This window comes from Vanellus vanellus, assembly GCF_965231255.1.
Source record: "Vanellus vanellus genome assembly, chromosome: 15".
Lineage (NCBI taxonomy): Eukaryota > Metazoa > Chordata > Aves > Charadriiformes > Charadriidae > Vanellus > Vanellus vanellus.
Genome location: NC_138920.1, coordinates 13,197,139 through 13,209,618, shown reverse-complemented (window position 1 = coordinate 13,209,618; position 12,480 = coordinate 13,197,139). Strand labels below are relative to the sequence as shown.

At 56.2% G+C, this 12,480-nt stretch overlaps 1 protein-coding gene across 3 annotated transcripts; it reads right to left on the bottom strand.

The window, feature by feature from the left end:
- Positions 1-1,110: 1,110 nt before the first annotated feature.
- LOC309678151 (bactericidal permeability-increasing protein-like) lies at positions 1,111-11,003 on the bottom strand (the record flags this gene model as incomplete). Of its 3 annotated transcripts, none has more annotated exons than XM_082491104.1 (15): positions 1,111-1,600; positions 2,446-2,521; positions 3,062-3,125; positions 3,495-3,537; positions 3,761-3,828; positions 4,255-4,422; positions 4,552-4,611; positions 4,862-5,038; positions 5,204-5,295; positions 5,773-5,836; positions 7,272-7,335; positions 8,225-8,380; positions 9,102-9,230; positions 9,828-9,942; positions 10,889-11,003. In XM_082491104.1, the coding sequence occupies 15 exons, from the start codon at positions 11,001-11,003 to the stop codon at positions 1,279-1,281; spliced, it is 1,713 nt and encodes a 570-aa protein (XP_082347230.1). In that variant the 3' UTR covers positions 1,111-1,278. The 3 variants fall into 3 exon arrangements, with proteins under 3 accessions (XP_082347230.1, XP_082347231.1, XP_082347232.1); XM_082491105.1 differs by having other exon boundaries at positions 1,466-1,712; positions 2,445-2,521; XM_082491106.1 differs by lacking the exon at positions 2,446-2,521 and having other exon boundaries at positions 1,466-1,712.
- Between the last annotated feature and the right edge of the window lie 1,477 nt (positions 11,004-12,480).

Here is a 12,480-nt window from a genome sequence, read left to right as displayed (position 1 = left end):
CCATAGCTCTTCCCTTATCCATTGATGTATTCACTCCATCACACTACACAACTAGGTCGGGGAGGACTTGCCCTTGGTGAAACCATGCTGGCTGTCTCGAATTACCTCTCTGTCCTCCATGTGCCTTAGGATAGCTTCTAGGAGGATCTGTTCCATGATCTTCCCAGGCACAGAGGTGAGGCTGACAGGTCAGTAGTTCCCAGGGTCCTCCTTTCTACCCTTTTTAAAGATGAGTGCAATGTTTCCCTTTTTCCAGTCACTGGGAAATTCACCTGACTGCTGTGACTTTTCAAACATCATGGAGAGTGTCTTGGCAACTACATCAGACAATTCTTGCAGGACTCTGGGATGCTCTCGTCAGGTCCCATAGACTTGTGTATGTTCAGGTTCCTCAGGCGGTCACAAACCTGAGCTTCTCTTGCAGTGGGAGGGACTTTGCTCCCCCAGTCCCTGCCTCACGGTCCATCAACTCGAGAGGTGTGGGGAGAGAGGTTGCCAGTGAAGACTGAGGCAAAAAAGTTATTGAGCACCTCAGCCTTCTACTTGTCCATTGTTACCAGTTTGCCAGTCCTGCTTGCCAGCGGGGTAGGCATTCTTTGACCTTCCTTTTCTGGCTGACATACCTGTAGAAGCCCTTCAAATTATTCTTTGCATCCCTTGCCAAGTTCAGATCCAGCTGGTGGTCCATGGTGTTTTGCCGTGACCACACAGATAAAAATAGCTAAAGTGGGTGTTCCCGAGTGCAGACCCTCCTCCGGGGGGGGGGGGGGGGGGGGGGGGGAGGGTCCTGGCAGCCCGCAGCCACCCCCAAGCGAAGGGCCCAGGGAAGGTACCACAAGCTCAGACACTGTGTCCTGGTTTCAGCTTGAACAGAGTTAATTATCTTTCTAGTAGTTGCTGTGTCTCAGATTTGGTAGGAAAAGAATGTCAATAATACATATTGTTTTAGTTGTTGCTAGGCAATGTTTATAGTTTTGAAGGACCTTTTTTCAGCCTCCCATAGAAGCAGAGAAGCAGCCTAGACAGAAAGATGGAATGGCCAACGGAATATTCCATACCACAGACGTCATGCTCAGTGTATCAAAGCGGGTTAGATGGGGGGTGGGTACTCACAATCACTGCTCAGGACGATGCCAGTTCCCTGGGTGGTGAGAGTGACTTGTGTTATTATTATTATTGTTATTTTCCTTTACTGATATTGATCTATTAAACTATCTTTATGTCAACCCATGAGGGCTTTTTTTTTGTTTTTATTCCCTTTTTCCTTTCCTCTCCTTTTCACCCTCTTCTCCCTACCTTTTTGGGGGGGAAGGTAGGGGGGAGTGAGCTGCCGGATTGGGTTAAACCACGACACAGTGACAGCACCACCACAGCCGCAACACCTGCACTGGCCACCTTTATTGCCACCAATGGCACAGGGAAAGCGGGTGGGGAGGGGGGCAGGGACCACCAGCTTTCAGTAGTGCTGGGTGAGGCCCCGGTGGGGGACACAGCGTTCAGGCCCCAGGAGATCTTCTGCCTCTGACTGCGCTCCAGAACAAGGCAGACAGTGAGGGATGCCGCAGCTGAACCAGTGGTCTTCAGCTCCAGCAGTGGGGCCAGCGGGGAAAGAAGGAGTGAAGGGGGCATTGTTGGTACTTGAGGTCCTTCTCATCGCCTTATCTCTATCCCCGGGGCTGATAGTGAACATCTGCTCCAAGCAGCAGGAAATTCTGGGAGAAAGAGAGAAAATGTGGGGCTGCGACAGGCCCTGGCAGCCGCTTTCTGTTGTGGGCTGCCATCCTCCCCAGCACCCACCACATTCTGGGGAGGGAGGATGGAAGGGCATGTGTGGTTCTGTCAGCCCTGTGCCTAATTTGAGCCCTGGAAGGGCTCTGAGGACATTTCACAGCCGTGCCTCGCAGTAACTATTCAGCATCCCCGTAGTGGCGCCCATTTCGGGCTTCCCCAAGGCCTCCCACAAGAGGAGCTTTCTCCACTCCCCAGTCCCACAGGGCTCCTTCCACTGGAGCTGGCAAGCAGCACAGGGGCAGGCAGATGTGTCCAGCGACAGCAGCTGCTCCACACGCACACATGGCATCCCGCCAGGCACCGCTGGCCGGGGAACACAAGAACTCAGAGTAATGTTGCTGCAGAGCTGCACAGGCTATAAAGGGTCGTGGGAAATTCAGGCCCCGGGTTTAAGAACTGGAGAATGACACAGTGCTGCCCCAGGGGTTTAAAGCCCAGACCCCTACTGTGCAGATGGGAAAATGGGGTCTCTGGTTTGCAGCTGTGCTGCTGGGAACTCGGTGAAGCGCACCCTCCTGCCCGCCGCATCCCAACAAGGGAAGGGCAACTGGCTTTGTGCTGTGCTGGCAGCAGCAGGCAGCCATTCTCCCTGGTGGAAGGCTCGAGGGCAGCAGGACAGGCTCTGGCTGGGGCTGGGTGCTCCCCTCACTCACCTGGTGAAACTGCACGAGGATATTGGAGAGCTGTATTCTGTCCAGCAGAGGCAGAGGGAAACCCTGATCTAACCTGGCTGGAAAAGACAACACACGCGGCCACATTGGAACTGGAACGGGACCATGAGGGAGCAAGGGTCGTGCAAAGCAGGCAGCCACCTCTACCCCCAGCTCTTCGTTCGCCCCTGCTGCTCCAGGAGTAAGCAGAGGAAATTGCTCCCAAGGCCCACAGAAGGGCTGGGGGCTGCATGTTGTGCCCTGCCACCCCCCGGACCGCTGGCAGCCGCCAGCCCCGCTCGGGCCCCATGTGCTGGGGAGTCATGAGAAGCAGCGAGCGGGGGAGAGGGTCTGGAAAGCATTAGGATGTGCATCGTGCTCATTTTTTTCCATTGTGTTCACTGCTGGATGTGTGTCACAGCACTGAGAGGCTCCTGCTTGCTGCTGCCCACAGCCTGCATCTGCCGGCGGCTTTTACAGCCATCTCCTGCACTCACTGCAGGCTTTATCCACTGACCAGGCTTGGCGATGGGGATTTAATTATCGAGCTGGGGCTGCTCAGACAGAGTGACCTGGCCAGTGACTACTCCAGCACCCCCATTCACCCAGCAGGTTCTCACCATTAAGACGCGGGAGCAGGATACTGGAAGCAAAGATGTTCATTATGGACTGCAGTGTTCGCACCTGGGAGGCAGAGAGAGGGTGAAGGAAAAGAGCTTTAGCCTCCAAGAGAGCAGGTGACCGGGCATTAGAGGATAATTAGGAAAAGAAACAAAGGCAAAGAGCTGGGATGGGCACATGGTTCACCAGAGACCAGAATCTTTGTCTGGCCTTACTGGCTGCGTAGAAGGGTAGGGACGAAAGAGGAGTTGGCTCTGTGTCCCCTCCCAGTATCGCTGGCTGATGCAGGAGGCATCCATGGGGTCAGTGTGGGGCTTGGGTGCAGCCCCACATTGCATACTGGGGGGAAGGGAGAAATGAGCCATCTCCTTGGCTCAACACAGACTCTTACCTCCATACAGGGGGCTCTGATCATGGTCAAGGATAGCTCACCTGGAAAGTGCCAACATCTGAATGCTTCAGAGAAAGCTTCATCCTGCACAGTGACAGAAGTGGTGCTGTAAAGGCTGTCCCAATGGAGGGAGCGGTTCCTGCTCCAGAGCCACATGTTGATGTCCATATGGTTCCCACTTCCTCTACCCTGGCTTTTCCACTCTGCACTGGTCCCTGTCATGGGCCTCCCTACCTCACCTCTGTCCCTGGGAGCCCAGAACAGAAGTACCCCCCAGCCACTCCCATGCACTGCTCCCTCTCCTTACCTGCCCACATTCAGGCTCCCAACTATGTGGCCAGATTTTACGTTGATGACAGCGGACACGTTGCCTGTCTGGGGAGAGAACGCAGAGCTCCAGAAGTGCTCACCCCACCTCACAGCAAACCAGACACCCGGGGAAAGAGCTCTGACCAGCCAAAATGCAGCAGGACCGCTGCCCGTCCAGGGACACGTTTACACGCAGTGTTAGCCTTGGCATTTGCCAGCTTGAGTATGGTTCTGTTGGGGACACCCCCATTGCACTAGGACTGGGCTGGTTTTGGACGGCCTCTGGCACCTCTCCTGGCGGGAGCTTGGCAGCAATGGCTCAGCATTGCTGTACGCAGCAGGAGGATGGGGCACAGCTCAGACTCCCATCTTTGCCATGCTGAGATGCAGGGCAGAGCTCACCAACCTCACCCTGTCAGCCAGAGCTGTGGCTGCCCCAGGAGCTGCCCAGCCAGGACCACAGTCACCACTGCAGGCTGTGCCCAAACTCACCAGGCTGAGGAGGAAGAGAGGAGCCAGGCTGGAGTTAGGAAGGATGGCGTAGGCCTGGATATCCACAACAGGCTTGAGCGAGAGCCCTCCTGGTCCGATATTCAGGAACGGGGCGGAGGAGGCAGACAGCCTGAGCTTCATCAGCATTTCTGGGTACATCTTCTCTAGCTGCAGAGGAGCATGGACAAGGTAGGGACAGCAGCACAAAGCCCTGTTCCAGGGGGACACCTCCTTCACAGAGCAAACCCGCAGCTATGCATGGCAGGAGCTCTGGGGAGGCAGGGCTGGACTGCTCACCTGGGGAATGAAGGCTGAGAAGGTGGTGGTGTTCAAGTGGAACTCAATGTCCTTTGGGATCTGTGGGGAATGGACAGTGATGCAGGAGCAACGTGGCATGGCCGAGCCCGCAGTGATATCAGCCCTCCCATACCCATGTGGTGATGTGCCCGATGGCCCCAGGCCCACCCTGCAGCCCTCAGCTCTCAGCCTCTGGGCAGCTCATCTGAGGAGCCCTCCAAGACCGCAGGCTACCACCAGAGCTTCTCTGCAAATCGAACCCACTTCCTGGAGGCACAGGGACAGCCCGTGTCCCATCTGTGATGCTCACCATGGAGTCTGTGATTTCGAAGACCAGTGCCCCGGCTGAATGGTAGGCAAAGCCAGCTGTGTTGAAGAAGTAGCTGGAGGCCCCAAAGTAAACCATACGATCATGATCTGTGGGTAAGGACAGCGCCAACGGTGGGAAGGGGACGGCAGAGCGGTTGGCCAGGGAGAAGCATTCGCCCTGGGAGAAGGGAGAGAGAGGTCAAGCAGAGAGCAGAGGGTGGTGGGCCTCACCCGCTGATGCAGGCTGGCAAACAGCACTTGCAGGAGGTACCAAAACCTGGTTCCCCACCGGCCTGCAACAATGGCATCAGCCAACTCAGGATTCCCCAGGGCAGCCTCTCACCTTCAGTTCCGCATCCAGGGACTGGGCGGTAGCCGTTGGGGGTGCCACCAAGGAGTAATCAACCCCAACCATGGCATCTATCTTGGCTGTGACTGTAAAACACGGGAGAAGCGGATGAGCAAGAGGGACGTGGCACAGGAAAGCAGTGAGGAGATGGCCTCTGCTGACATCCAGGCAGTGCCATGCCCAGGCTTTGAGGTGCAACAGCTCAGTACAAGTTTTACGCGTACTCAGTTCTGATTAGAAGCAAAAAAATCACATTTCCCATGTGACTGTTTCTCAGCCATGAGGACCAACTCCTGGACCTGAGGAATGGACTGGGTCCCCTGGCTAAGGCAGTCCTTGCCCCTGCCAGCTCCAGGGCATGGCTCATTGGAGACTGTGTAAAGGTGAGCAGTGTCTTCAGCTGGTGAGGGTGCACAATGAGAAGTCACTGCTGATGTGGTGTTCCCCAGCTCCCCGCTAGGACGCAGAAATACAAGGAAATGGGGAGGTAAAGCCCTGTCCTCATGGCTGGGAAATGTTAGGAAGAAATGGTCCTAAAACCCCATGTGGTGCGCATCAGGTACCTGGCAGGGTCTGAAGGTAAGGCTGGAGCTCCCTGTACACAGATTTGACTATGATGTCGCAGACCTGCAGGAAAGAAAGGCAGTGAATCTGAGCAAGGGCAGCTCTGCCAGGGGTGTCCAGTTCACAAGCCCCTGTTCAAAGCCTCAGCTGTGGTCTCTGCTTTGCTTCATGGTGCCATTTTATTCCTTGCAGAAGCCTGCTTAAATAAAAGAAGTGACACAATGACATTTGTCTCTACTTATCAGGCTGCATGTTAGTAAGAGTCCAAGATACAAGCAGGGTATCCCTGGTACAGTGCCACGGAGAAAGAGGCAGAACACAGCATTGGGAACGGCTGTATTGACAGAGGGGTGCTACCCTTCCTGTGCCCAGCTGATATTCATCTGTTGGTCTTGGAACATCCCATTGCTGTATGGGACAGCAGACCTGCAGATGGACAAACACAGCCCTGACTCCAGTGACCAGGATCTCCCAGTGATGGGGTCCCCCTGGAAGTGGGGACACAAGGACTGCCGAAGTGTGTGCAGCAAGAGCAGGAGGCAGACACGGGCTGCACCAGGACCCCGGGGCACAGCCTGGTCCCAGCCCTGACCTCTCCTGCCCATTGTCCCTTGCACCTTCTCACGCATGAAGAAAGACACTGAGAAAGGTGTGTGGGTTAAAGGGGGCTTGGAGGAGGCACAGAGAACAGCAGAGCTCCCCTCAGAGTCCCAGAGTTCCCCTCCTTCCGGGAGGCAAAACAGCAGAAACTGCTTTTGAGCCCTGGCTTTGCCCTGCTGCCAGCCCATCTGCTGCTACAGCTCCTGGGGACTTGGGAAAGCCACTACATGGCATCGGGAATAGCGCCCGCGCAGCGCGTGATCTGCTGCGGGAGTGGGATTTGCCTATTCTCCAAGTGCCTCCTTCCTGAGCGAGGTTCACATCCAGGGAGGCTGTAACTCGTGCCAGTTAGCCTTGTAGTAATTATTGCTAACAGCTTGTTTCCATGTCTTGTTGCAGGTCTCCTGCGTGTCCCCTTTTGTACCGGGTGGACGGTAGCGGGGCCTCCCTGATGCACCCCGTTAAAACAAGACGGCAAGTGTCTGAAATCCAGAGATGAGAATTTCTCCCCCCGTGCTCCCCAAAGCATACAGGAGCATGGCTGTTGAAAGGACAGCTCTGATCAGGTTGCCTCTGCTACAGTGAGCTTGGCCGAGGCATAAGATCTAATTAACTGACCACATAGAAAGAAAAGTCTTTGTTAATTGGGAACCAGTTACGCTGGGCTTTGGCAAAGGCTGCAGGTTTGGAATTCAGCCTGAGCCACACGATGCTATGCAGACTGCTGTTAGCGATGCCCAGTCAGTCCTCTGGTTTTCACCAAATTGGCAACACAGCTGTCTGCTCTGGCTCTAGTAAAATCCCTACACGTGCTCTGATCCTTCTAGCACATCAGCTACGAGTGAGGGCTAAAGACGTCCAGAAAAACCCAGAGCTCTGCCCTTCTTCGCTCACATACCTCACTCTCCAAGATCTTCCGGAATCTTGACTCAATAGCACTGTAGAAAAGGTTGTAAAGCCACCTGCCGAGGAAACCAGAGAGGAGCAGCTCAGAGTCTGCTGCAGAAGAATTTGTCCAGGAAAGGGAGACACTAGAGATGTAGGACATTTGGGAATATCATTCCCATGGCAATTTGGCATCTAGCTTTGCCTCAGGGCTTACAGTTGCAAACAGCCCTGCTGGTAACCCACCTGCATGCAAGTCTAGTGACTGCCTTAAACACGCGGTCACATCAGGACAAATTCAGACCAGAATTAAGTTCACCGAATCACAGAATCTTCTAGATTGGAAAAGACCTGTAAGATCATCTATTCCAATCATTAACCTAACACTGACAAGCCCACCACTAAACCATGTCCCTGAGCACTATATATATATGTCCCTTAAATACCTTCAGGCATGCAGACTCCACCACTGCCCTGGGTAATGCATTCCAATGCCTGATGACCCTTTCAATAAAGAAATTCTTCCTAATATCCAATCTAAACTTCCCTTGACGCAACTTGAAGCCATTTCCTCTTGTTCTGTCACCTGTTACTGGACAGAACAGGTGGATTCCCACCTCTCTGCAACCTCCTTTCAGATAGAGCTAAAAGGTCTTCCCTGAGCCTCCTTTTCTCCAGGCTAAACAACCCCAGTTCACTCAGCCACTCCTCATAAGACATGTGCTCCAGACCCCTCACCAGTTTCAACAAGTCCATTCAGTTGTACATCTGGATGAGAAGTATATTGCAAGAAACAGCTCAGTAGTGGTGTGCCAGTGCAGGCAGCGCGCAGGCAGAAGGGGCAGCCTCCAAGGGACTGCAGATATGCCAACGTCTTATTCCTTGCACCAGGGCCTGGAAGCCACGTTCCCACAGCAGATGGCCTAATGCACAGAGCTTCAAGGTCTGCAGAGTGAAGTTACATACCCTAACCGGCCCGAAAAGTGTACTCGGACTTTGGAGATACGGGTGCTGCAGTAAGAGGTGTCAACGGTGGGTTTTCCGGAGGCATCGCTGCCCAGCTTCAGGTTGATTTTGATATAGACGTTCTCCACCTTCAGGTCAAACGAACCATGGTCACGGCTGCAGGGCGAGGAGGGTGAGAAAGAGACATTTCTTACTGGCGAGTCCTGGTCAAGGGACCTCCAGTGAGCCAGAGCTTTGGGCTGGATCTATCTAGCTCAGGCTCTCCCTGAGAGGAGACCGAGAAGGCTTTTAAACTCAGGAAAACCAAATTTCACTGGAACATAAACTAGGGGAGGTAACCTTTAAATAGAGAGGACCAAGAGGAAGTAGGGGAGATGGAACAGTGGCAGGAGGGTTGATGCACAGCTCCTCCATTGTCCACCTTGTTCTTGCCTCCCGCTCTGTTTTATCCATCTCAGTGGCGGTACGAGTGGCAGTGACGTCTGCCCACCCCGGTGCTGGCTCAGCTCTTGTCCCTGTGGGTGCTCAGGAAGGTGCCCCCAGGACAAACAAGTGGGAGGGACTGTCCCTCACACCCCAGGTGCCACAAGAGGGAAGATGGCTTTCATGTTTTCTCCCCAACCACTTGCAAGGGGGATAAAGGCTGCCTGGTCAGCTCTGAGGGCTCCTGGCACGGAGGGAGCCCTGGCTGGGCTCCCCCAGGGTGAGGGGCTCTCAGATGTACATTGGGAATACAGTGGCTGCAGCCCGGCTGCAGGAAAGAGAAATCAGCCCATCTGGAGATGGCAAAGGAACAGCTGCCCAGACACAAAGAGGGTGAGGAGAAAAATCACAGAGTGAAGCGCCCGATCAGGGAAGGGGGGAGCCAGGCACTTACACGAAGTGCAACTTCACCCGCCAGTTCCCATCCACATCGGCAAACGCATTGGAGATGGCGACCTGCAGGCCCACGTTGGGGACCAGGGAAATCTGCGAGTACGGCAAGTGGAAACTGCGAAGGTCCAATCTAAAAATAAATAAACATAAAATACGAGAAAAAAATTAAAAAGGACTTGAGGGGGTCTGCCTTGGCCCCAGGCACACGGCTGGGGAGGGTTGGTGGGAGCAGGGCCACTTCACTGGCAGCATCCCCAGCTGCTGTCCCACCACAGCACAGCAATGCCTGGCAGTGATGCGCAGGGCAAAGTGGCACTTTTGGAAATGAGGTCCCTGCAGCGATCCAGACATCAGCTCAAAACCCCATGCAGCAGGAGCAACCATGCAGCAAGGAGTTGGGATCTCTGCAGGGGCTGGGCTCCTGCTCCATAGCATGGAGGGCCCCTGCTCCCGTGGGCAAGGCAAACTCCACCGCCTGGGCTTCTATTGCACAAAATCCGCCTGCACCCAGAGTGTTGTCACCCTGGTTCCCTTTTTCCCCTTTGTGCAGGGGGGGAAGCAGAAGCATCTCTGCCTGCACTGAGGACAGGGCCAACACCTCTGGGAGCTGTGGAGGGGACAGGACAGACCTCGCTGCTCTGGGGAACCCCATCCTACCCCACCCCTCCTGCCCCTCACGTGGTGTGGGGGGGGCAGTGAGCCACTCTGGGTCTCTGGCAGGGCTCACCTGGAGATCTCATAGCGCACCTTCCCCACATGCCGGATGCGAAAATCACCCGAGATGTCCGGCAGCTTCAGATGGGCCAGCTCCTTCTCTAGAATTGCGATCCCCTGCTGATGGGCTGCAGGGACAGAGGGAGAGCATCACCGCCACACACTTCCCACAGGAGCTGACAGCATGCACCAGGCGCACAGCGAAAGGGTTAAAGGAAAAATCCAGGCAATGCTCTGGCTGCTTTCCACCTCCCAGGCTATCTTTACAGCTAATCTCAGAGAACAGAGCCCTCTGAGCACACTGTCAAATGCCTGATCTCTGCCCAGTTGCAGGCCCCAAGTAAAGATGGTGGCCAGGTGGCATGGAAAGGGAGGAGAGTTCCCAGTCCTCACTCTCTGGGCTGGACACTGTGCAAGGTGTGTGGAAAATCCCAGGCACTGTGCCACTCCATGCCCAGCATTGTCAGGCAAAGCTGGATGGAGCCCATGTCCCAGGGAGCAGCACAGCGTGAGTGGGTGCTGCATCCCTGCATCCCTCTGGGAAGGGGAGTCACATTCTCTTCTCCCGCACAGCTGCCAGAGCTGCCGGTTAAATAAGCTGTTTCTCACACAGTGTATTTCAGTCCATAACAGCACTCTGCTGGAGCTGAGGCTCTGCCTGTCTCAATAAAACCAGCGCGGGGCCCATCCATCTCTGTCATTGCCCCTCCTGCAGCTCCCTACCCCCTCTCTCCTCTGCAGCTCACTCCTGTGGGGCTCACGGCTCGGCTGCCCGGACATGAGCCATGAGAGCGGGACCCTCCTGCCCTGCCAGCCCTGTGCCTCCCCCGACACCACCGCGGCACTGCCCCCCGACACCCTGCAGTGCTGGGCCCTTTGGAGGGGCTCCATGAAGGTGGTGGTATGGGCAGATGGGTGCGTCAGTGGGAAGCCCCGGGCAATGGTGCATTCAGCACCCATGGCCAAGGATCCCCACTGCCTGCCCCAGTACCCTGCGCACTCCAAGTGTGCGCCCAGCTTCGTCCCTCAGCCACCAGCACACCTACAAGAATAGAAATCAGAAGCCAAACCCACCATAGTCCAAGCCTGCCTGGGTGATCCTCACCACGAAGCCGGGACTGGTGGCCCCAGCAAGTGTTAGGCATAAAGCCAGCGCCCCGCAAGCCACTGCCAGGCTCTGCACTCCCATCCTGGATGCTCCACAGTGCCGCACTGCTCCTGAGCTCTCCCTGCCACACCGCCTTTATATCCATGCCAAAACGGGAACCGCACGCAAGGGAGGCGTGCAGAGCCACTGCCACAGCCCACACGGGGCGTCCCCCAGAGCCCCAGGGCTTCCTGCTTGGCCACCACCCCACTCCTCTGCACTGGTGGCACCGGCACCTATGGCATGGCATGGCACACCTGCACCCAGTGGCACATGCGCTGCTTCTCATCACAGGCCGGGGGTGGATAGCGAGAACCAGGAGGCAACAGCTCAGTTCCAGCTCTACGTTGGGTGCAAACAGTCCCTGCCTGCAGCAGAGGCAGGTGCTCGCTGAAGCAGACCTGCTGCAGGCACAGGTTTGGCTCTGGCAGCTGCGTTTGACGGGGCCGTGTTCTCGCTGTGTGCTCTGCCTGCTCTGCTCTGTCTTCGCCGAGCAAAGGCTGCGAACAGCCCGGGCTGTCTCTGAGCCCTCTGCCAGCTCTGCTGCCCCTCGCCCCATCCCACGAGGCTCCCAGTCGGCTCTGCGCTCCCGGGCATTAGCTGCTGCTATCACGACACATACCAGCTAAAGGCACCAGTTGTGACCCGAGCAGCCTTGGGCACAGCTAGGGCTAAAGAAAGCAAGTTACGGTTTCTTACTCCACGCGAGCAGACCCCGGAGTCCCACCACACTGCGTGATGCAGGGTGGATGTGAGGGAAGAGGAAATTTAAGTTACTTTCATTTCCCTTCAGGGAAGCGGCAGGACCTGGCACAGGAAATGTTCTGCAGCTGATGCAGACAGATCTCGTGCTGGGTTCAGGGAAGTCCTCCTTGCTGGAGGACACATCCCTCAATCAGGCACTTGTGAAATGCAGTTATTGCTCAAGCACAGCCTGTGGCTGTGACCCACGGGTCTGCAACCCACTTCTCAACCCATCTTCATGGCGGAGGGAGAGACACCAGTGGGAACGGGGCCAATGAGCCAGACTTCTAACATCAAAATCCCCTTCAGGGCCCCAAAAGCACCCAAAGAACTCTTTTCCCCCGCACATGCTGCAGCGACCCTCCGCTCTGGCTGTGGGGCACCACCAACCCCACCAGCTCTCATGGCTCCCCTTGGTCCGGCTGCAAGGCCACAGCCGCAGGGCACGGTTGGCCCCGCCATCCCAGCCCCAGCCCAGCCCTGCCACAGCCCCCAGGCCACCCACGGAGGGGACAAAGTGGCATCTCAGAGCCACAGACCCCTTGTGGCCCCGGATGCCAGGCGGAGGAGCCCCGCTGCCCCCAGCACTCGCACCCAGGGCAGCATGGCCAAGTCCTGCAGCGAGGCCACACCAGGCCCCAGGGCCAGGCCACGTTGCCATGGTGACAGCCACACTGCGCTGTGCAGGACGGCCAAGGCAGGAAGGGGCATGCCTCCCGGCCCTCAGCATTGCATGCTGCACTGCTGCTGTTCCGCTGGGCCCAGAGGCATGGAA